Source organism: Hoplias malabaricus, chromosome 1, assembly GCF_029633855.1.
Source record: "Hoplias malabaricus isolate fHopMal1 chromosome 1, fHopMal1.hap1, whole genome shotgun sequence".
NCBI classification, from domain to species: Eukaryota; Metazoa; Chordata; class Actinopteri; order Characiformes; family Erythrinidae; genus Hoplias; species Hoplias malabaricus.
In genome coordinates, this window is record NC_089800.1 from 1,026,371 (window position 1) to 1,051,378 (window position 25,008).

Consider the following 25,008-nt stretch of genomic DNA (forward strand, 5'->3'; position numbering starts at 1 on the left):
CGCTTGTTCAGTGCGTGCGCACATTAATGTGGTGATCTGGAGCCCACCAACCCACACACTGTGAAACAAGACCCCAGTCAGTTTACTGCGAGCTGCATAAATCTGAATCCGTTATAATTTGGCCCCCTATCTGAAGAATGTCCATAGACTTAGAAAGTCCAGAGACGTAAGAATTGCCCCGCCCCCTCTTCTGAGTCTCTCCAATCACGTCGCTGGACCAGTGTTTGTGTGAGAGCACAAAGACAACGTTAAACTGACCACAGTAGACACAATGAGAGTGGAGAAATAAGAGCGCGCAGTAAAAACGGAGAAAACAGCTCCTCACTGCTGTGCGCTCAGGGTCGGGGTGAACAGCGAGCGGCTCATTATCATTTAAAGGAACAGGCGCTGTTTACACAGGGGGAGAACACTGCTGTGGGGAATGATCCATCTACTTTGACCAAAGCAGGTCACTGATGTTTCATTAAGCCCCCGGAGCTGTGTTCACTTTGTAAAAAGTAGAGCTTGTTTGGAGATGTGGTGAATGCAGGGCTGAGCCCTGTTGTGTTAATATGGCACGTTTACAGTCCCCTGATCTTAGTTCTGTTTTCAACATCTATGCCTTAAACTTGGGAGGACTACTTCAGGATATACTGGAACATCTGAGCAGTTCTGGGGTCAGAGATTGGACTCATGCCTTATGTCATAAAGGGAAAACTGTAACTCAGATCTGTCACTCAGCTCTGACTTTAAGATGAACAGTGTAGTTCTTTTGGCCGGCCCCATGAGCGGCGGCCATGTTTCCGGTGTGTGATGGGGAGATATGAGGAGAAACGAGAGGAAAGGGAGCATGGATGGGGATGATGGCTAGCTGGAGAAGTGGAGGATACACGGTCAGAGATGGCTTTCCTTCCTGGATGGGCTGAGATAAGCCCCCTGGCTTGGCCTGGACCCTAACGCTGGCACTCGCAGCGGCACTCTCCTGCTTCCTGTCCCACCACTTCAGCCGCTGCCAGAGGAAGAGAGCTTTGAGTGGCTCCAATTAGTTGTCTAAGCCCTGCCAGCTGACAGCAGCCACCACAAGCCGCTGGCGCTGATGGGGCCTGAGTGAGGGACTTGTCTCTGAGAGCTCTTCTCATATTAAGAGCTGACAGAGTGGAACTTACTAGAACCCTACAGTTATCTGCAGTCTACTGCCAAGCCTGAAGCACTAGACAATATAGATTTTATACCTTATAGAGGATCGGCATTGTAGGCCATTGGTCATAGATGCCTTTAAAACAGCAATGAAGTCAGGACTATCTCCAAAATGGTAGGAAGGCAAAACCTAGTTAATGAGAGTTGAAGGAATAGTAGTTCTGGATATTTATTATTTTTTTCACTATGACATACATTAGAATTAGAATCAGAATCGCTTTATTGGCCACTGTGCTGCACACAGGAATTTGTTCTCTGCATTTAACCCAATCCGTGCAGTGAAACACACATCTACAAACACACACTAGTGAACACTAGGGGTCAGTGAGTAGTGCGCAGCCCTAGCCCCAGCACCCAGGGAGCTGTTGGGGGTTAGGTGCCTTGCTCAAGGGCACTTCAGTCATGACCTGCCGGCTCTGGGCATCGACCCAGCAACCTTCGGGTTACAGCCCAGTTCCCTCACCACCAGGACACATTCATTTAATCATCAGAGTCACAGACTATTTTACGCGCACTGTCAATCACACCTGCAGTATACTTTCATAACTGTCACCTCTGGACAATTTCAATTTCATATTTAGATTTATTCAAAACATTGAACTATTTCCATTGATCCATTGATCATGACCTCACTCAATGTCAAGGAGGGCTGGTCTAGAACCAGAAATTTTCTACTGACAGTGTTCAGAGTTTACGCTGATGCTACATCGTAGTAATTAAAAGTGCTGTGACGATGTGAGAGCGTGTACACACATGGCTTTGATCAATATCATAACTCATTCACATGAAACTGACCTGCAGGACTCTGAGCGAAGTGTTTGTCAGCGAGAGACAGCATTGATGGTGATCATCTGTTTTTCTCTAAGAATCTGTTAAGCCCTTCCACAGGAGAACTACGAAAAAGTGAGCAACGCTTTTCCTCAGAGGCCAATTAAAATGGCAGAACAGCATTCTGGGTACACTGTCATCTGTAAAGACTAGCGAGGAATCAGAGACTTCTGGGAAAACATCACAGTGGGGACCTTTTAAACTCAGTCCCTTGGGTGCACACGGTTGGGCAGTCTACGTATGTGCATGCATGCGAGGATTGCAACACTGTAATGTCTTTAATTTCTCATCTTGCTGATCACAAGTGGTCATGAGGACCCTCTATGCACTTATTACAATCTTCACTGAGGATGCAGGCTCAGGAGAGGCCTATTATCCCCAAATTTCTTGATAGGACCAATCAGAATGTTCAGTTTTCATGGCAGTCTCATGGTGGAGAGCAAAGTACTAAGATGCTTATTAAATAAAATGAGATGTGTTCTGTTTCTGATCTGAATGGAGCCACTGCAGATTCCCAATGAACTCATGTGAAAGCAAGTGCAGCTAGGTGCCTGTCGAGACTGCTGACCTCATAGGTCTGTTACATTTGCTTGTATCTGAACTGAGCACAATTAAGGTGTTTGGCTCTAAATTGATGTCATCATCAATTTGTAGAGATTTGAAGAGGACGCAGGGCTTAGGTCTCTATTGGGGACTGGGCTTTAAGGCCGATATATGCTTCTGCACTGACTGCGTTAACGCAGAGCCTATGCTGTAGCCTGCAAAAGAGCCCTATGCCAATGTGATTGTTTATACTTTGGCACTGCTGTCTGCGTCGCTCTGCATTTACGAGCCAAACCACTAGGACTGAATTCCAAATATCTTGGTCCATCCAAAATACTACACAGGGTAGTGGTGTAGTGTTCTTCATTCATTCATTCATTGTCTGTAACCCTAATCCAGTAAAGTGCACTATTTAGGGAGTATAGTGCTAAATTGGAACAGAGCCCACCAAGACGTCCATATTTTCCGCTTGTTCTAACTTCTTATTCATTCCATGATGTCCAAACCCACCAGGAAATCTATCACCATGAATTTGTTGCTGTCTGCAGTCTCCGTAGAGTGAAGAAGAGGAGTTTCCTGACTTCCTGTCTATTTCCTGACTTCCCTCCTCAATAACAGTTGTTACGGTCTGCATTGGCACGATGCACAGTTTCTGGGGAGATGTGCGTCAGACTACGGCGTAGGAGGTATGCATTCACTGTGCCATATGTTTGATGCAGAATGGTAAATTGCCCTTTAGTCTGCAGTGTGTCTTTCCCAGGATGCAAAGAGGATGCGCTGGGAGTTTTGCGCTGATAGATCAAGATTTAAGAAATGTTTTTCCCAGGAGTTCTATACAAATATAAATCCACGATACTGGGAAACATTTGTAGGAATATAACAGCGCTTTAAGACCTGAGCACATTCAGTTATGCACTGGTTGCAGTTGTTTACAGGTCCTCATTAAGTGACCAAAACAAGCCTCTCGGTCAATCACGATTATTTATAACTGCTTCTTTCTCAGTCAGGTTCACAGTCTCTTTACTGGTTACTGGACATTTTAGATGCCGTGGCCTGCGCTGAAAGTTAATAGACATAGCAACAGTAACTAAGGAATCTGAGTTTTTGCAAACAGTCAGTGGATCTAAATCTAAATATTTTTCTACATTGCTTTTAATGATCCATGGGTTTGTTCAGCGCTCTCTGAGTCCAGTAAATCCTCTCACAGTAAAGGTCCAGATCTTAGTAGTGCACACGTTATACGTTCTATATTCTGGGGTTCTCAAACACAGACTAAAAGCTATATTTTCTCTTTTCCACAGCCGGTAACATTTATACAGGATGCAGTTTGGAAGAAATGACACATGCTCTTACTCTGTGTGTGTGGGTGTATGGCTCCACCACAAGACGCTGACAATTAATATGGGCTGTGTCACTGAACTCAAATATTGGCTCGGTGTCTCTCTGTCTCTCATCACATTAGCTCTAAAAGTCATTGTGCTCTAGGCATTGGAGGATATGGAAATACTCCCATGTTGCGATTATTTTGCTTTATGTTGTAGTCTCTGCTAATTTTGTTAGGTACGCTGTACTAGTCTGTCAGGGTTATTTTATCAGAAACACGTGTGAGTTTGTCCCAGTTTGTCACCCACCTCTACTCTGTCCATCGATGGAAAGGGTCCAGTATTTTGTTTTTAACAAGGTGCCATTCTCAGTACAACAGCCTTTGCGTCATTGCTACAGGTAATTTCCATCTCTGTAGTCAGAACCTCGTCACTGGTGAAGCGCTAGAGGATGGACAGCACAACTGTGCGCTACAAAGGAGGTGTTTCTATTAAAGTGGTCAGTGAAGTCTAGTAACCTTCAAAAAAAATAAAAATAAAAAAATAAAAATAAAAATAAAAAACCACACACAGCAAAGGTGCTGCTGCTGAGAATAGACCACCACCTCAACAATAAACATCCTGTGTCCTACGGTGGTCTGGTCAGTGTCTGTAACCTATGTAGTCCTCTTATATCTGCACTTCAGGTTTTTTTTGTTCTTTTATTGTATCATTTTAATTGTTTAATTCATGTTAATCATGTTTTCTTTTATTATGCCTTTTCTTTTCTAGAAGAAACATGAACAAAGCCGATACATTTTTGAAAAGCATCACTAACAGACACACAATCATCACATTTTGAGCAGTTTTACCTTAAATTAACATCTAAATATACATTTTATTGCATTATTTTAATTGCTTTATTATTGCTCTTAATTTAACTCTATTTTTATTGTTTCTTTAGACTCTAAAGCACTTTGAATTGCCCGTGTAGGAAAGGTGCTCTATAAATAATAAACTCGCCTTGCCTTGCCTATATGGGAGGTGTTGTCTCCAGTGTCTCTACACCAACACCGCACTGGGTGCAATGACAGCAAATTAATGCTGTTATAATTAACAAACAACACATCGTGCAGCTCTAGTAGGAAAGTATTTTCCTCTCGCCTTATGTGAAATGTGTAGCTGCACGTCATCAAATGTAGTTACACATATTTTATCAGCTACTGCTAATAGGACTGCGTATATGAAGATGATACATTGGTGTATTTACAGACTCTATAAGAAAGGCACTACTTTAAGTCACCTGGAAAGGTTAACACGTCGTACTGTGTATAATGTGTAACCACACAGTTCCAAGAAGCGATATACAGAGGGGACTACGGGGGGATTTTTGTGTTGCTGTTGGCAAACTGTCAGGTTTCAGCTTGTCGCCCGGAAAGCAGACTCCTGGCAGAGGCAGCAGCAGTGTGAATGTGATGAGGGAAGTGGAGGCCCATGCGAAGCACTAAAGGAATAATGGGAATGTTCTGACTCACCGTTTCTCTCTCTCATGCTCCAGCTTCACTCGAAGATCCTGTCCAAGCAACAAAAACAGGAGAATGGAATGAGTGCAATGGAAAGTGGCCTGGCCTGGCACGTCCAGATCCAAAACCCACACTAGCTCTCACCATCTGTTCTACTCGGGGAAAGTGAATAAACATTTATTGATCTCACGTAAATAGCTCAATGGAAGAAGAAGAGCGGATAGAGGAGTTTCGGTTTCCCTCCATGTTGTACACATTGGCACTACCCCCTTTGGGGGTCTGTGATATCTTAAATTTGGCAAATTTGTGAAGGAAATAAATTTGATAAATATGTTTTTTTACAGAAACTTGATCCAGTTTTATTCTTCACCTTATTTTAAAGGCAGTTATATCACAGTGAACATCCCCAAATATGGGCAACCAACGCTGCAACATACGACAGCTTCTAATCATTAGCTGAAAACCCCTGAAGAGACTATAAAAGGACAAAAGTGAATAAAAAGTATTAATACATTCAGTGAGTTCATACGTGTTATTCTGGTCCTGAATACGGTCTGTATGTGATTTCTGATGAAAGCAGAAGTGAGAAAATAATTATTCCATAAAAGGAGCCTGCAGTTTCAATTCTACAGTGTTACTGCCGAAAAACACTGCGTTACGTAATTGTCTGAATCACCTGAAAGCCGAATTATCCAATTCACCGCATCACTGGATCAACTTAATCACTACTACCGAGTTATCTAATCATTTAAATCACTTTGTCCCTTAATCATCTATATCACTGCATCACCGCATCAAATACAGCACTATCACTGACTCATCTAAACCTTTACACATGTCATTTACATCATATTCATTGAATGAATCATCTGAATCAATGCATCACTGAATCAATTAATCAGTAGTAAGTGAATCATTATTTGATTGTGGCATTAAACCCTCTAAAACAGGGAATCGTTCAAATCAGTGCTTACTTGAATCATATGAACTAGGAGCAGTATACGTCAGTGGTACATAGTAGAGTACGACTAGATATTTCCTATAAAATGTTTTCACAACTTCCACCACTCACTTTCACACATTCTGGGGAGACATTGTACTGTCAGTTCCCTTAACCGCACTTAAGGGATGTTTACTAATGGCCTTCGTGGTGCAGTAGTTGTGAGGGCATTATATTATTACTTTAGCATTAGCATTAGCATTAGCATGAAACTGTTTCTCACTGCCTCAATTTTCAGGTATTTGTTTTGTTGCCAAACAACACTGAAGTGTTGTTCCAAAAGGAGAAGAAGAGTGTGTGTGTGTGTGTGTGTGTGTATATGAGTGGGCTCACAAAATATGCGTGCAAGCAATTTATCTTTTGCTTTGACTTTTGTCCTGTGTGGAGTGATATCACTGTGGGGAAAACAACAGTGATGAAAGAGACCACACACACACACACACACACACAAAGGCCAAATGAACTTTATGTTATGCATAACAGCAGGATGTAAAGGTTTAAAAAGCTTTCAGTATGGTCAGTCTTTTTTCAGTCTTTTTTAGCTGTGTCCTGTTTAGGAACCTTACCAACAGTGCATTAACCTCCATTCAGTTCTACGGGATTATTTTAGGACTCCTGATACATGAGCGAAACAGGAACCTAAGAAACCCTGAGGCTACATTCAAACAACGGAGCATACATTACTCAGAATGCCATTATATCATACAACAGGATGAGGATTTGGCCGAGGGGCTGCAGAAGAGAGAGATGCATTGTGGGGAATGTAGTTTTAAGTGTAGTTACCTGTTTGTAGGTTTGGGTCCTGCCCTTGGGCTTGTGGCTGCTCAGCTGGTAACAGCGCAGCGCTGCCAGATCCTTCATGATTGAGTTTAGAGCCTCCTCGTCATCTGTAACACACGAACAAAGCCGACACGGTTTTGAAAAACAGAAAAATAAAGCATCACTAACAGAGATGTAATCATCACATTTTGAGCAGTGTTACCTTAAATGAACATCTAAAATGTACATTTGACCTTTTTATCGATTGCCTACGATTCTCATGCTTTAATCACAATCAGACACCGACTGTCTGTAAACATGATGCTTGCGCATGAAAAGGTTAACCCAGTCAGCGTGGAGATAATGCCGCAGCATTGTGTCCTGGCATGTCCCAAAAGGGACGCTAAAGGAAGCAGCTCGTTTTCACAGAGATTAAAAATAGACGCTGCCCTCGTATGATGAATGGCGGTGGTGTGTCCTCACAGGCTCAGGGAGTTCCAGCCAGACCAGTATTTCCACTTCAGATTCTATCAGTCCATTTTCCATCACCAGGATTCACACTCTGTATTTCCATACCAGCGCCAACCACTGCCTGCTTCTTCACTGCTCACATGAACCGGCCGGTCTGATCTGGGGTCAGTTTACAGGATGCTGGACACGTGGCTCGCCACAAGTCTCTCTGCTAGCAAGCTACTCTTAGCGCTACGTCTGAACAGTCTGCATTAATTGTGTTGTTTCAAATTAACATTGCAGCATAATTTTTAATTGTAAACAGTTTCCATATATTAAAGTCCAGGCCTGTGCTTTTTTGGTGTTGTGGTTGTGATGTCACAGCACCTGGGGGGGTCTGCTGACCTGTGATTTGTCCAGCTCATCTACAGGCTGTTCATCAGCTGCACTTTATTGGGTTGAAATATCCAAACTTAAGACAACACTGTTGATAATTTAGGCTATAATAAGCAAAATAGCTCCTCTTGTTTGAAAGCTGCATTCTATCAACCCTTATTAGCATTAATGCTAATGGCTTGATCTCTTCTAGCAGGTTTACTCTGGTTCACAGCCTCAGGTTTATAACTCAAACCCTCTTTAATACACATGCAAAAGAGAGAGGCAGAATTGTGTTTAATACTGCAACATCCACTGTTAGCACAATGCTAAAGTCACTAGTCCAGTCAGCTGTGAAGCTCTGACAAGCTTTTATTGCAACAGGCTTCAAAGAGACTGTGATAACGAGAAAAAAGCGCAGAGTGAACAAAGAGGTTTCTTTTAAAGTAGCCCCAGTGAAGCTAAGGCTAATAAGCTAGCCCTTCTCCCCTTAGTAACTGAAGAAAAACTTAGCTTGAAGACAAAAAGCCAATTACTTACTTCCCGAAGACTCAAGAAGGCTTTCTACACAACTTATCAAGATTGGAAGTCTATTTACATCGAAAAGAAGAGCATTAGCATCCTCTGAAACATTAAAAAAGCCCACATATCCGCTGCCACCTCGTTAGCCACCATCCAACAAACGGGGAGTAATCATGCAAATAAGCATCCGCATTAACATATCAAGAGCTCGTAATGGAGGCAATTAGCTGCGTGTATTAAGTACAGCCTGAGCTCAAGGTCATTCACCTCTGCTGTCACTGAGAAACCAGGACACAAGGCACTGCCGTGTTTACGGTGGATAATCAGTGGCAGTTCACTGTTCCTCTGTATTTCATCTGTGGTCAATTTTAGTTTTTATTTTTGGTCTTGTGTTTGTGGTAAGTGCTGTCTCATATAAAAGACACCACAACGTCCTCAGGCAGAAATGTTGATGACTCATGGTAGACACGAGTTTCCACTGTTTTCCAAAAATTCTGCCAGCTATGGCTGACATACCGTCTGCACGTCCAGCAAACGACTGCTGACAGTTATTTTTACATTTAAATGGATTTGATCAAAAAGTGAGCGTTACATTCTGGAGGGAACTTTCTAGGGCACTTAAGAGAGAAGGCCTTGTGATTTCTAGGAACCCACAAAACAACACCTGTAATTCAGAGTGCATTTTTCATTTGTTAGTAGCATTAGGCTAATGTCTGCTATAGTATAATAGTGTAGCTATAATAGTAGTACTACTCATATCACTGTGATCAAAGTTTGGGTTTTGAAACATAACGAATGAAATATGGGACCGTTAGCTTTTACTACCCCGGTATCTAGGACCACAGAACCGACTGAGTGCTCTCAGTCTAAGACTTCTGGACAGAGGGCTGGGTCATTTTTCACTGCATGGTTCCTACGTTACTCGGCTCTCTCTGTACTTGGTACTTGGATTGTTTTTTACTACCACAGCACCCCAACGAAACATAGGATGTGACACTGCAAAACACCCTCACTAACAGCGGCAGTGAGATTTGGAAATGACAACAACGACGGTGGTCACTTTAAATATTATTTCTTTATCGTGTTTGTGCATGTTGTTGCTTTTTGGGGCTGAACAAGTTCCTTGTTGCACTTTGCAAAGTTTACACCTCACAGTTTAGCCCCTAATCCACAAGCAAGCATGCACTTACAGAAAGGAAACCAAAAAAGTACATGGAGTAGAGTGGTGTATATACCACACAGTGGAAAAACACTGTATTTAAGTGTATATTTTATTTAGACTTTATTGTTCAAAATGGCATTAGAGGTTGCCTAGATACATACTTTCACAACAATCAATACTGATCCTTCTGATGTAAAGGATACTGCCATTTTAGAACACATTTGTGAAGTTATTTTCCTGAAACTCTAAACCTAAAGTGAGCACCAGAAATGATCATCTTAGTATTTCCTGCTGATCTCTCTCTGATACCGATACCTTACCTCAAACAGGTGCCTTCTCATGATTAGTTTCAGTTTTTACACGTGAGCAGCTCTAATATAAACAGAGTGGAGAAATTGTGAGCATCTCAGCACAGAACATCCTCTCAGCTAAACTCTAAAAATACCAGAGTTCAATTAACTGCCAATAAATATTCATCTCAAGTGCAAATGTACCTTTCAGGATCTCTGTCGAGCTGAGCCACACACACACACACACACACACACACACACACACACACACAGCGCTTTAGCAGTGAGGTGAGACTGAGAAGCAGCTGATTAATATAAAAACCCACAACGAACCCACAATATGAGATCAGAGAGATGGAGAAGGTGAGGGAAGACCCCGCTGTATCTCTCCCAACAAAAACAACCCACACTCATTTCTTCTAGCCCACGAACGATACCCTGATAAAGGCCACAGAAAAGCTAAAAGCCATACTCTATACGCAGCAGTAGCTTGTAACGACACATCATGAGACTTAATATTAATAAGAATTATGGAATCTAATGCAGACACACTGTGTAACCACTGTAATCTTTCGATAGCGAGCACTGATCCACGCTGCACACACATCCAGCTCATTCCTGACACGCGCCTTCTTAGTGCCGTCTTATTAAGATTATATAATCACTGGATGCAGCTGTTTCTTCAGGTTTTGCTTTGTATAGAGACAAAGGAGCGTTATCCAGTATCTGGATCCAAACCCTGATCTCCCTAACATTCTTGTGGCTGAATGCCATCAAACGCTTATAAAAAAAGTTACAACATCTAGTCTAAAGCCTGAACAGTGTGTGTGAATAACATAAAAACGGCTGAGTAGTAAGTGTGCCGTGGTAATCCCCTCGCTCGTGAGTGTGTGTGAGTTGGAATGAAGACGAGCCGCAGGTGTGATGGATGAGCTCATCAGAGATATGTTTACAGATAATATACAGTGAAGATGAGGCAATAGTATGAGACAGGAATCCTGAGGAACTCACCTCTAAAAACTGGTCAGACGTCATTTATTAATAACACAACAGAGTCACAAAAGAAACTCTCAGCACAGGTGTGCACCAACAAGCTCCATTACTGATTTAAAGTGACCATGTGTGATTGTGGGGAACTGCAGTTCCCTCTGGTTTGTTTACATTCAGAAGCACAGAGTCTTTTAAAGTGGATCAGAATCTTTGAGGAGAAAAACAGCTGGTGTCTTTCTGTACATTTTTATTCATTTTTGAATGAATAGAAACTCACTTGTAACTTGAGTGGTTTGTAGCGTGCAGTTAGAGTCCTGAATTTAGAGAGTGTTCCTACTTAAATAATCTGAAGAAGCAAAAATAAGTCACTACTACCCACCCATGGAGCAGGAACAGAGCAGAATCCTCATCACTTTTCATGATTTTCAACACTAGGAGTGCTCCACAGTTAAAGTCAAGCTGAACTCAATGTGGGACTGGTTTAGTTCCTCGTTCATGCTCTGGGTTGAATTATTACGCCACTTCATTTAAAATACAACATTCTTGCTCTTGCTTTGTAATCATAAAAAAAAAACACTTGTTCAATGCCTGTGTACATACATTTGTGTATCAGGAGCCTACCAACCCACGCACTGTGAAACAAGTTTACACAATTTAGAACCATACTGAGTAAAACCTGTAAAAGTGAGAGCTTCTGCTCCTCGCTCCTCACTGCTGTACGCTCGGGGTCGGGGTGAACAGCGAGCGGCTCATTATCATTTAAAGGAACAGGTGCTGAAAGCGGGCGTTCTGAAAACAGGGGGAGAACACTGCTGTGGGGTTTGATCCTTGTGGTATTTTAACCAAAAGCAGGTCACAGTTGTTTAATTAAGACCCAGGCTGCGTTCACTTGTGGAAAAAGGCAGAATATGTCTCTGCTGACATCTACAAAATGCGTCAAAGTGAAAGGTAAAGCTTAACCCTGGCACCAGCTCAGATTTCCATTTATCTAAAGCACATTCGCACTGTTTTGGGGAGATAAAGCAATGGCAGAATAATGAAACACAAGTTTGGCTTCTGCACATCATTGATCCAAAGTAATGATGTCTCTGTGTAGTTTACATTGTAGTAAATTTGTCATAATATAATGCTTTGCGCGCACTCTTCATCTCTCTCTCTCTCTCCTAAATCTCCTTACCTCCCCACTGTCACTTTCCAGTCTCTGATGCTCCCTCTCTCCCACCTCTCATTCTTTCTCCACCCCTCTCCCTCTTTCTAGTCTGTAAGTCACTCCCTCCCTCCTCACATTTACTCCATCTCTCTCTCTCTCTCTCTTATCCTTCTCTCCCCCTCTCTCGTACTCCCTCTCTCTCTAAGAGGCCAAAGCAGCACTCTAAGACCGAGACGCCAAGGAGACCAAACAAACAGAAGGAGCTACTCTGCCACCATGGCCAATAAATCAGCCGATGACATCACACACACACACACACACACACACACACACACCTCCTACACAGACCACAGCTGTTGAGACACTAGCGGCTTAGACAGCATTACCTCAGAGACTAAAAGAACACGCTCTTCTCTCAGACCACCGAGGGAAGAACCCAGTGTGGTCCACCCACAAACGGCCGAAACCCCACACAGCTGCTGACATTAAACTGAGCTAAAACAAGATGTTACAAAATGAACAGTCGGCTAAATATCAAGTTTCTCCTTATATCTGAATTCAATCAATCGGCCGAGACACGCTTCGTCTCTGAAGTCTGCTCCTTTAGCTTTAACTGGAGCAATGAGGCTAAAGATGCTGACAACTAATGGAAGCTTACACACACACACACACACGCACACACGCACACGCACACGCACACACGCACACGCACACATACACATACACGCACGCGCACACGCACACGCACACGCACACACACACCAGCACCGTGCACACTGTATGTCTCAAAGAGCACAAGTGCCTCAGAGGAGGGCTTCCTTTATAAAGTAAAGCTGTTAGCAACATTAGCCGGACATTAGCAGGAGATTGTAGCAGGGCGCTAGAAGGATAAAGGCCTGGGTCTGTGTGGGTTGCTCTGCATGTGTGAGAGGCTCTGGACCCTAAGGCCACTGCTGTACCTTTGAAGGGACACATGTGCTGGGATCAGACTACAAGAACTAAGCGTGATTTTGGCACGATTTCTTCGGAACCGAATCTGAGCATCGGAGGCGAGTAACGGTCATGTAGCGTGACGTAATCAAAGATCAGCGATGTGCACCTGGGACGCCCCACCACGAAAAAGGCCTGCATGTTCGAATGTTCCTTGACGATGACCAATAGGAGACAGAGCGCACACATCTGTAAACACAGAGAAGAGAAAGAGGGGAAAAAACGAAACGAGGAAATGCTCTTGACAGGTAGCACATTAGCTCAAGTTCTCTTTGCAGGAGAAAACACACAGGAACGGGTCCACAGTCATGTCTTCTTCTTCTTTTTGGAACACAAAGCCGCCAGCAGCACACACAGCGCTTCTGTAGCAGTGATTGACAGTTTCTTGCCCCGCCTCCCCGATAATCTCCGAACCCACACGACGTAAACGAAGAGTGGTCCGTGTCAAACGTGTAGTGCCCCCAGTCTCCCGACCGAGACACGGCACGAGTTAATAGCTCTAATCTGACACAGTGACCATCTGCTCCCTCAGAGTACAGCATGTGGTAAAGGACAGATCTAAAACATAATTCAAATGTAATATAGAACTCTAATTTGAACTAACGCAGTACGTATGAGTTGTACACGATATATTAGCTCAGTAAATGCAGTTTGGAAAAGGGAGTATTTTTGCTGAACTGTTCCTTTAAAAGTACCTCTGTCTCTTCACTGTGACACATTTCGTATGCTGCCTTTTTAGAGGCCGGTTCTCTTGATTAAGCAGAAGCTATTCATGTCTTTGAATGACACTGCGAGTCAAAGAGTGCTGCCGGGAAGTTTGGAAGTGCTTTCTCTGGATTGCATCATCTGGCTGTGTGATGTGTGTGCGCGTGTGTGTGTGTGTGTGTGTGTGTGTGTTGAAGGAAGCATGCTGGGAGTTGGACTGAATGAAGACATTGAGGGGGATTTCCCCGACGCTGCACATCACATCATCACAAAGGCATCCAGTGAGATTAGCGGAGCAGAACCTCCAGACCCTCGCTGATACACATTTACACTGACACAAGAGGAGCTTTGTTTTTACCTTATATCTGCAACCATTAGCCATTTCATAAGAAACTAACTTGATGTTTACAGTTACTGATAGTAGCTCACCTCCACCAATGAACAACTGCTGACCAGATCTCAACCCTCCATTTCAACCTCATTGCTCATTAGCAGCTCAACACACAGATCCAACAGCGTCGTAGTTCATCTGATAATACATTAAAGTATATTTCATCTGATTATATGTATTATAAATACAGTCTCAGAGTGACCGTAGGGTAACTGTGAATCTAGAAGAGCAATTGTAAATCTAATATATTAACTGTTTGTGATAAAAATGGCAAAGAAATGCATGCACCACAGTTGTACGTAAGAAACTGGTGTGTAACCTGGTGTGTACACAGAAGTGCAGCTTCTCTTTTCCATAACACGAGCTTCAAAAAACAAAATGCCTCTCATTCCTTCAAGCCAGAGAGTGCTGTCCCAACCTGTGCGTTAATGTTTAACCGAGGGGATGATGTAAGAGCTGAGGCGTGTTTGGGTTTGATCTGCTGTAACTCAGCTGTACAGTGTACTGCAGCCTTCAGCAGCGATGGGGGAAATCGAGGGTTCCTGAGGGGGCTGGAGATCTCAGAGTTATTTCGAATAATACATCGACTCATTAAACGACACACATCCTGGAATTCTATTAAAGACGTGTGTGCGCTAGTTCTAGCACAGAGTTTGTGTTTTTATGTCAAAAGGTGATCAGTTACAGTTAGAACACTGTTAAATCATCTTCTTAGTGACCCCTCGAACGGCTCGGCGAAACATTCCCCCGTATCTGTACATAATGTAACTGTTGCATCATTTAAGGTGGAAGACTAAGGGTGTTTTCACACCCACTTTGTTTGGTCCGGACTTTTCAGTTTTAGTCCGAACCAAAACCACAGTTCGGGCCAAAGGACCAAAAAAGAGGTGGCCTCGGTCCGGATCAAACTGAGCCATGGTTGGGTTCGTACGCAAGCGTGAAGACACATTTTGGATGTTTCGGACCAATTACAGGAAGTTGAGACACTCAATGAACAATAGAAAAGAAAAAAACGAAAAAGAAGTAAACAGGAGCCACTGTGACACCAAAACTTACCGGATCAAGTGTATACAGTGTGACCAAAACAGGAACCTTGGTACGGACTTTCAGGTGTGAAAACACTCTAAATGTTTCTTTTTTGGAATTGTGCACAGTGTATTACACCACAGCTATTAATGAGAAGGCTGAGTTTATGGACATTGCCTTAAGCAACACACTGTCACACTGTCTGCTGTTGTCATATGACAAGTATGACAGGATCATGACTGCAAATCTCTCAGAAGAACCTCAGAAACCGAGTGTTGAGAACAAAGCTAACCTCACTCTCTGACCAGATTAGAAACATTAAAACTGACATTTTCACGAACCATTAGACGTTTTATTTCTAAAAATACAACAAATCTATCCTAAGTCTAATGTCTAACTCTCTTCTTTGATTATTTCAACTTCTGCAACTGCTTCTTTCCGGTCAGAGTTACAGTCCAAAGATGACCTGGAATCAGTGGGTTGAAGGCTGGAACACACCCTGGAACACACTCACCCAGTCACTCACTCACACCCAGTCAATCCACCTACAAACCTGTGTTTTGTACTATGTGAAGAAACAGGAGCACCCAGAGGAAACCCAAACAGACACTGAGAGAACACGCCAGACACCTTACAGGCAGTGACTCGAGTCCAGGGTCCAAGACAGGACCCCAAGACCCTGGAGCTACACAGTAGATTTTCACTTTAGCAGCACCTGCTATGAAGGAAAAAAGCACCTGCTATGAAGGAAAAAAGCACCTGCTATGAAGCTTTTATAACTTTGGGAAGCAGGATCCTACCTTGTGTGTTTCGGTGCTGTCCAGGTCCATTTCGGAGATCGTCATCTGTGAACCACACCAACATATATTTCATTGAAAGTGAAAAGACATTTATGCAAATAGTTTTTCATAATCTGTGATCATAAACAAACACGCTAGCATGGGAAAACACAGAGAGACGTAAACGTGAACACACCACCTCTCAAACAAACGTGAACACACTCCGAGCTCATTCCAAACCGTTCGAGAGGATGAAGGAGTGCACTAGAGGCAGGTAAATGGGAAGGTTTGCTGGAAATTTCTTAGGGTCTGTACATCCTTTACATTTTCAGGTTCTCATCACGTTATTGAGTGCTGTCAAAGCCTTTCAATAGAGAGGAGTTAAAGCCTGCTCCAAATTTGTCACTAGATTATGTCATGCGCTTGTTATCAGATTTGTGACGTCACTGTGGTGCAGTCCTGGTGTCTCTGTGGTGCTATGGAAAGTAGATAAGGTTTGTCTAAAAAGCTTTGAAAATTGCCATCGTGCATTTTTTAACAATGCTTTAGTAAAAGTGTCTAATGAGTGGTTTAAACCTACGTAGAAAATATTAGAAATGCATGTAATGTATCATCACACTTTCTACTTTTGCTTTCCTTAATGAAGCTTCTGGAAGATGAATCATTTAAGATGATACCTGCTCTTATTGTTTGGCTTTAAATGAGTTTAATCCCATGCTTCAGGAGTTTTAATGCTGTAAATGTCCAGGGTGTTCAGCACCGGCTTAAAACCAGAGGCTGCTGACTTTCTGAACGGCGAACCTCCACACACTTCCATCTGCTCGTCCTCTTTAGACTTTAAACAGCTCATAAATGACCTCATCCTTTTGTAAACATAATGCGTAAAATGTGGTACATGCAAAAACGTTCACATCCTTAAAAAGAAGTCAAGAGATAATCGTGATGATTGTGAATGAGCAGAACACACAGAGGGCGGGGCTTTACTTTTTTCTATATGTTCAGAAACGTTCTGAAAGCTTTTTAAACGCTTAAAAGTGAAGCTGAAGGAAACCGGCTCCTGGTTGGTGCTGAGCTGCTTCTATTGATTTGAACAAGTAGCTGAAAACAGTTAAGGTTCCCTGAAAGGAACTGACAACAGGAAGAGTGTGTGCACTTTTAGAGGTGTGTGTATATCTGTGTGTGTGTGTGTGTGTGTGTGCAGCCTGAGAGAGACATAAAGGAGAAAAAAGAAGAGAGAAAGAGAGAGAGTAATAAAATGAACGGACAGTGCAAGAGAGTGACAAAGAGAAATGTAATGTAAAATGAAAAAGAGAGAGAGAGAGAGAGATAAAGGGGTTAAGAGTGAAGAGAAATGAAGAGAGGGAAAATTAAGACCAAGAGAGAGAGAGAAAACACATGGTTCAACGAGTCTTACCCATGTTTACTGTCATCATCAGGAAGTGGCCGTGTTGAACTCGAGCGTTTAGCGCTCGACTCCTTCAACCAGACGACAATTTAGTCTGCAACACACACACACACACACACACACACACACACACACACACACAGCAATCAGTTCCACACCCAGAGCAGGAAGAGTTACATAACACACAGCTGACAGAAACACTTCTATAAAACACACACAGCAGTTCAGGTAACTCTTTAGAGCATGAACGATTCCGTATAAATACCTAGTAGCAGTAGCAATAGTAGCAGGAATTACAGCAGCAGCAGTAACTGTAGTAAAATGAGCATTAGTTTTAGTAAAAATTGTACCGCTACCAATAGCAGTGGCACTATCAGTTACAATATTAACAACATAATCAGCACGTCTTAATCAGAGGCATGACTAGAGTTACAGAAAACCGATAAACGATGAGTAAGAATCCCGTCTTCATTCTTTACTGTAAAAAGATGAAGTAGAAAGACTTTATTGAAATAAACAAGAAGCAAATATATATATAAACACTCATATCCACTGTAGTGTCTGGTTTTTATCTGTGAGTGAATTTAAAACCTTCATTAACATCATGCAAACTGGCAAACATCATCAATAATAAATACTGGACTGATTATAGTTTTAATTCTAGAGTAATCCCACTGCTCCATGAATCACCAGGTTTCGTTTTAAGAAATGGCTGCATCTGCACCACATCGTATCGGACTCATTAGTATTGTTATATTTTTTTAAACGATAAAATGACTTGTTTGTGTGAAGACTCGGGACCGCGACTGTTCTGAGTTTGTTTTGTTGTTTACTGTGAAGCTTTAAGGTTACGTCTTGTGTAATTGTTTCTTTTTGCTGTTTATTCACACACTTCATTAAATTACTGTCGTTTACAAAATAAACAAATGTTTACTGATTACTTTTGTCACTTCTTTCTGTTTGAAAATTTGAAACTGTTGTTGTTAAATAAAACAATAAAACAATTTAGTGCTGGGCAGCTCGGTGGTGCAGCAGGTAGTGTCTCAGTCACACAGCTCCAGGGACCTGGAGGTTGTGGGTTCGATTCCCGCTCCATGTGACTGTCTGTGAGGAGTGTGGTGTGTTCTCCCTGTGTCTGCGTGGGTTTCCTCCGGGTGACTGTCAGTGAGGAGTGTGGTGTGTTCTCTTTGTGTCTGTGTGGGTTTCCTCCGGGTGACTGTCTGTGAGGAGTGTGGTGTGTTCTCCCTGTGTCTGCGTGGGTTTCCTCCGGGTGACTGTCTGTGAGGAGTGTGGTGTGTTCTCCCTGTGTCTGCGTGGGTTTCCTCCGGGTGGCTGTCTGTGAGGAGTGTGGTGTGTTCTCCCTGTGTCTGTGTGGGTTTCCTCCGGGTGACTGTCTGTGAGGAGTGTGGTGTGTTCTCCCTGTGTCTGCGTGGGTTTCCTCCGGGTGACTGTCTGTGAGGAGTGTGGTGTGTTCTCCCTGTGTCTGCGTGGGTTTCCTCCGGGTGGCTGTCTGTGAGGAGTGTGGTGTGTTCTCCCTGTGTCTGTGTGGGTTTCCTCCGGGTGACTGTCTGTGAGGAGTGTGGTGTGTTCTCCCTGTGTCCGTGTGGGTTTCCTCCGGGTGACTGTCTGTGAGGAGTGTGGTGTGTTCTCCCTGTATCTGCGTGGGTTTCCTCCGGGTGACTGTCTGTGAGGAGTGTGGTGTGTTCTCCCTGTGTCTGCGTGGGTTTCCTCCGGGTGACTGTCTGTGAGGAGTGTGGTGTGTTCTCCCTGTGTCTGCGTGGGTTTCCTCCGGGTGACTGTCTGTGAGGAGTGTGGTGTGTTCTCCCTGTGTCTGCGTGGGTTTCCTCCAGGTGACTGTCTGTGAGGAGTGTGGTGTGTTCTCCCTGTGTCCGTGTGGGTTTCCTCCGGGTGGCTGTCTGTGAGGAGTGTGGTGTGTTCTCCCTGTGTCTGCGTGGGTTTCCTCCGGGTGACTGTCTGTGAGGAGTGTGGTGTGTTCTCCCTGTGTCTGTGTGGGTTTCCTCCGGGTGACTGTCTGTGAGGAGTGTGGTGTGTTCTCCCTGTGTCCGTGTGGGTTTCCTCCGGGTGCTCCGGTTTCCTCCCACAGTCCAAAAACACACGTTGCAGGTGGATTGGCGACTCAAAAAAAACTGTCTGTAGGTGTGAATGTGTGTGGGTGTGTGTGTCTGTGTTGCCCTGTGAAGGACTGGCGCCCCCTCCAGGGTGTATTCCCGCCTTGCGCCAAATGATTCCAGGTAGGCTCTGGACCCACCTTGACCCTGAATTGGATAAGGGTTACAGATAATGAATGAATGAATGAACAATTTAGTGCTATTAATATAAATGAAAAATATTCAATTGAATATAATTAATATTAATATAACCTGTATTTTGTTGCATCAGTGTGTTCTTGAAATTAATAAAAGTGTTTTTCAGTGTTTTGTTCGTATCGCCAAGAATATCGTTATCACCAAAACACCGTGAAATATCATGATATTATTTTAGGGCCATTTCGCCCCGCCCTGCTCCACACTGGTTTCAGGGTTGTTTACTAATCAGCCAAACTTCTTATAATTAATAAATTAAGACTGACACTGAGACTAAGTTCAAAGAATTCAAAAATTCAGTCAAACATTTTGACCCAAGTATAAAAGCATAACGCTCTAAGGGCCAATTAAAATCAGCAAAAACCGCACGAATGCAAACAAGCATAAAGCCACACAGTCCAACACAGGGCCTGTCTAATTGCCAGCAGTGGATTTTAAGGTCCACTGCTTCGTCCCACTTGGACCCAAAGGTGTTATTAAGGGCCGATGACAGGAACGCGATGGTTAAAGGCAGCGCACGCTCTCTTTAAAGCAGAGATGGAGGAGTGTGGAGTTTAGCAGTAGGCTGAGGGTCTGTCAGTGACACTCACAGTCATCTGAGGCTTTCCTCTTTGTTTTGACACTTTAAAGGCGCGTGGGGTTGATGTGATCTGTTCAGATCCGCAGGGCTGTCGCAACAATGTTGCAGCACTCAGAAACCGAGGGGCAATTACAGCATGTGCCGTCTGATACCGAGGGCTGCACCAGTTAGCGTTTATCAATCATTATCACAATGATTTCGTAATCGTGGTATTATTGCCTCTATGTGCTGGGAGCATCTGGATCCAGTGTCAGACTGATCACAAGACACACACAGCAGCAACATGGGTTAGTAATATTACTCAGCTAAAATTACATTAGGGTAGCCACTGTGGAGCAGCAGGTGGTGTCTCTGTCACAACTCCTGGGTCCTGGAGGTTGTGGGTTCAAGTCCCGCTCCGGGTGACTGTCTGTGAGGAGTGTGGTGTGTTCTCTCTGTGTCTGTGTGGGTTTCCTCCGGGTGACTGTCTGTGAGGAGTGTGGTGTGTTCTCTCTGTGTCTGTGTGGGTTTCCTCCAGGTGACTGTCTGTGAGGAGTGTGGTGTGTTCTCTCTGTGTCTGTGTGGGTTTCCTCCGGGTGACTGTCTGTGAGGAGTGTGGTGTGTTCTCTCTGTGTCTGCATGGGTTTCCTCCAGGTGACTGTCTGTGAGGAGTGTGGTGTGTTCTACCTGTGTCTGTGTGGGTTTCCTCCGGGTGACTGTCTGTGAGGAGTGTGGTGTGTTCTCCCTGTGTCTGCGTGGGTTTCCTCCGGGATTGGATCGTGGATATATTTTAGTCAGGTGCCTCTGGCTCAGCCTTGTTGTTAAAAGTGTATAAAAACAAACACAGATAAAGCCACCCACTCAGCTCTGAGTGATTAAGTCAGATCACCTGGCTAGGAATGAAGGGGACGACTCTGGAGATCAACATCGGTTTCTCAGAGGAGTCACAGGCTCTGTGTTGGACGTCATTTCAAAGGCAGTGTGAGTTAAGGAAAGTATGCGTCTCGCTAGCGCATCTGTTTATTTAAACATAATGGATGATTGGAGAAGACCTCCTGCCTGTTTGGCCTTAAAGGCATAATAACCAATCAGAGCACTGGAACAGCTGAAAACAGCAGCTGAGCTTCGTGACACTCATCACACTCCACACTCATTCACGACACTCTGAAATAGCTTTAAAAAGCTCTACAAATTCCACTGAAAAGAATGTGCGGGATGTTTGCTCAGCAGGGAACTGAAAAACCCCCAAAGCGCTCTTCAAAGTTTCTTTATTTGTGACGCAAAGTCTTTTTCAAAGCTGGTTTAGATCCTTATTTGTCTGTTTTGGTCTCTAAAGCTGGCATGGCCCATGAGTTTCTCCAGAAGCACTCAGCACAGAAAAATGTCTGAAGCTTTGGAGCAAGGCACAAAGGCTTTTCTGTGAGTTTCCACTGACGAGGCCAAGTGTTAACAGTGAGCAGAGCAGGCCTCTGACAGCAGCAGCCAAACACATCTGGAGGCAAAGGACTGGTCCCCAAGCTCACACACACTTGAGAGATAACCCTTACTGTATTACCGCAGCAAAATGCAAAACAAAAAAGCGACACAATGATGTCCTCAGGCCTTCGATTATGTTAAAAACTGCAGAGCAGCCTGGGCCAGGGTCTATTCATGTCTGAATGTTACTGCAATTCTTCATCATTCACTCCACTGTGTCCTGCCACATGTCTCTTCTACAAATGCATTCTGGGACTACAACTGAATGAGGGCTGTTCCTGTAGCAGTGCCATAAATATAATGCAGATGTTTGAACACAGGAGGATCTTCCAGGTTCTCTGCTCTTCCAGAGCCCACTATCTTTGTGATTCCAATATGTGTTCACCCCTGCTTCCCACTCGTTCTAAAACTGGTGGAATAAAGGCTTTCCATTACGTCACACATTGGCCTTATTTTTTGTCAAACCTTTCCTTCAGAGTTTGGCTCCAAACCATTTCCCAGCCACGTGAAGCCTCCCAGTGAGACACTGTAACCTTGATGTGGCCGCCACGAGAGTCAGACGTGCCTCCGAAAGACAGGTGGTCTCCGAAACCCACTGACACACATCTCCCTGAAGTGTTCTGCCCTCATTGCGTCTGGCACCAAGCGCTCGCTCCGCTGTCCATCTGTTCGCCCCTCTGCGCCGCACGTGAGCTCCCCACATGGCTAACCTGGTCCCAACAGCAAGACAAACCCTCAGAGAGGGCACTAACACTAGCAGAGACCCTGCCTCCATCCTCGGCCCCCTGTTCTATTTATAATATACATTTTATTTTACTTGGGTCTTAATTTTATAGTTTTGAACATCGGCTCTGCTTCCCCCATGTTATGATCCAATTACTAACTCCAGAAAAGAGAGGGAGTAAACACAGGACACTCGTCACTGACTCAAAAGGTGGTGTGACCTGTAAGTTCACTCCTACTGTCCTTTAGGTGCATCATGGTTTACGTTATGTAGGTCTGTCACAATAGCCGTTTTTGTGGTCAATATACACTGTCTCAGAAATTATTGTGATAAACGATATTGTTTTCATTTTAAAAACATTTTCTTTCAGTGATATCAAGAAAACATAATCAATTTTTAATAAAATAATAATGTAATTACACCCCATTTAGCAAGTACTTAGATATTAAGAATTTTCAGAAATTAGAATTGTCCTTTTTTTTGACAGTCACCCGGAGGAAACCCACGCAGACACAGGGACAACACACCACACTCCTCACAGACAGTCACCCGGAGGAAACCCACGCAGACACAGAGAGAACACACCACACTCCTCACAGACAGTCACCCGGAGGAAACCCACGCAGACACAGAGAGAACACACCACACTCCTCACAGACAGTCACCCGGAGGAAACCCACGCAGACACAGAGAGAACACACCACACTCCTCACAGACAGTCACCCGGAGGAAACCCACGCAGACACAGAGAGAACACACCACACTCCTCACAGACAGTCACCCGGAGGAAACCCACGCAGACACAGAGAGAACACACCACACTCCTCACAGACAGTCACCCGGAGGAAACCCACACAGACACAGAGAGAACACACCACACTCCTCACAGACAGTCACCCGGAGGAAACCCACACAGACACAGAGAGAACACACCACACTCCTCACAGACAGTCACCCGGAGCGGGACTTGAACCCACAACCTCCAGGACCCCGGAGCTGTGACAGAGATACGACCTATTGCTTCACCGCATCGCCCTCATTAGAATTTATAAATAGTAAATTGTTCAAAAATATTGAATAAATAAAACATAAACAAATGAAAATAAATCCACAGCATGGCTCCAGAACACAGGGGGACACTGAGGTGAGCAGAAATGATTGCTGTAATGTCCATATACTGTACTCCGTCAACTAAATAAAGCACTAATGGAGGCTAATGATTGTAACCAGTGTCACTTTTGTTAAAGCTTCAATAGGTTTGTAAAAGGTTGTATGATATCAGTGTGTGTCATTATCACTAACGCTGCTGTACACCACTCCACTCAAGACATAACCCAGAGGAGATTTCTGGATAACAATCAGTTTTGGTCCAATCTCAGGGCTTTCCCCCATTTTTCTGTGAAAGTGGAGTCCCCAAAGCACCACTCCCACTGACTCACACTGAACTCGCCCTGACGTGGTTCTAAGGGCAAACACATCACACTTTACACCATTTTCACGGCTGAGGGATTAAAAGGGGACGAGGGCGTGTGTGTGTGTGTGTGTGTGCGTGTCTGTGTGTGTGTGTGTGTGTGTGTGTGTGTGTGTCTGTGTGTGTGTGTGTCTGTGTGTGTGTGTGTGTGTGTGTCTGTGTGTGTGTCTGTGTGTGTGTGTGTGTTTGTGTGTGTCTGTGTGTGTGTGTGTGTGTGTGTGTGTGTCTGTGTGTGTCTGTGTGTGTCTGTGTGTGTGTGTGTGTGTCTGTGTGTGTGTGTGTCTGTGTGTGTGTGTGTCTGTGTGTGTGTGTATGTGTGTGTGTGTGTGTGTGTGTGTGTGTTCTTGCAGCGTCCCAGGAGGCTCAACCGGACGATTCCACAGGGCTCCTAGACGCGTCATTAGCCGCCATCCCTAGGAGTCTACAGCTTTACACTTAATCAATGTAGAATGCTGTTCCCAGCTGAAAGGCTGTTACCCGGTTCTGATTACTCCCAGTGGAGGTGTAGAGAGATTGTGGATGATTACAGACAGCAGAACTGTGACCTTGGAAGGTATCACAGCAAGGTTTTAACAAAGACGACACAAATGGCTGAAACCCACTACCGGAGATTTGGTGTAGACCGTGTTCATGATAAAAATGATTCATAAACACCACACCAGGGAGGTACATAAACATAGAGGGTTTGTGGGCTCTTATTTAAGGAGCGTGGCTTCATTTAAAACCATGAATTCTATACTGAACGTCAGTGTTTAAATGATCCTTTGCAGGGTGAGCTTTTTCTACAGATTGATGTGGAATGAGTTATATATGTTTCTACCTACAGAACATTTTAGAAGTGGTTCTTCTGCTGTTAAAATGTCCAGTTTGTAACTAGACAAGCACCTTTTTGGTGCAACACACAGTTATAAACAGCACATACAACATAAACCAGAAAAGTGCTGGGACACAGGACACACTGGAACCCCAACAGAGACCAAACGGAGTGAGGATGGCAGCAGGCCAGCGACACTCATCTTCTAGACATCTTCTCTTTCATCCTGAGCATTCAGCCCATTTTTCACCGCGGCTATTAGAAGCTATTGTTTC

General features: G+C 43.9%; 1 protein-coding gene across 1 annotated transcript in view; it reads right to left on the reverse strand.

The window, feature by feature from the left end:
• The window catches only part of map3k22 (mitogen-activated protein kinase kinase kinase 22), a 64,866-nt gene that overhangs the window by 32,503 nt on the left and 7,355 nt on the right, over positions 1–25,008 (reverse strand). The window contains exons 2-5 of the mRNA XM_066642480.1: positions 17,375–17,459; positions 15,982–16,026; positions 7,155–7,258; positions 5,384–5,421 (exon numbers count right to left, since the gene is read on the reverse strand). Coding sequence (XP_066498577.1) covers positions 5,384–5,421; positions 7,155–7,258; positions 15,982–16,026; positions 17,375–17,393 — 206 coding nt within the window. The 5' untranslated portion in view covers positions 17,394–17,459. The remainder of the gene's footprint in view (positions 1–5,383; positions 5,422–7,154; positions 7,259–15,981; positions 16,027–17,374; positions 17,460–25,008) is intronic.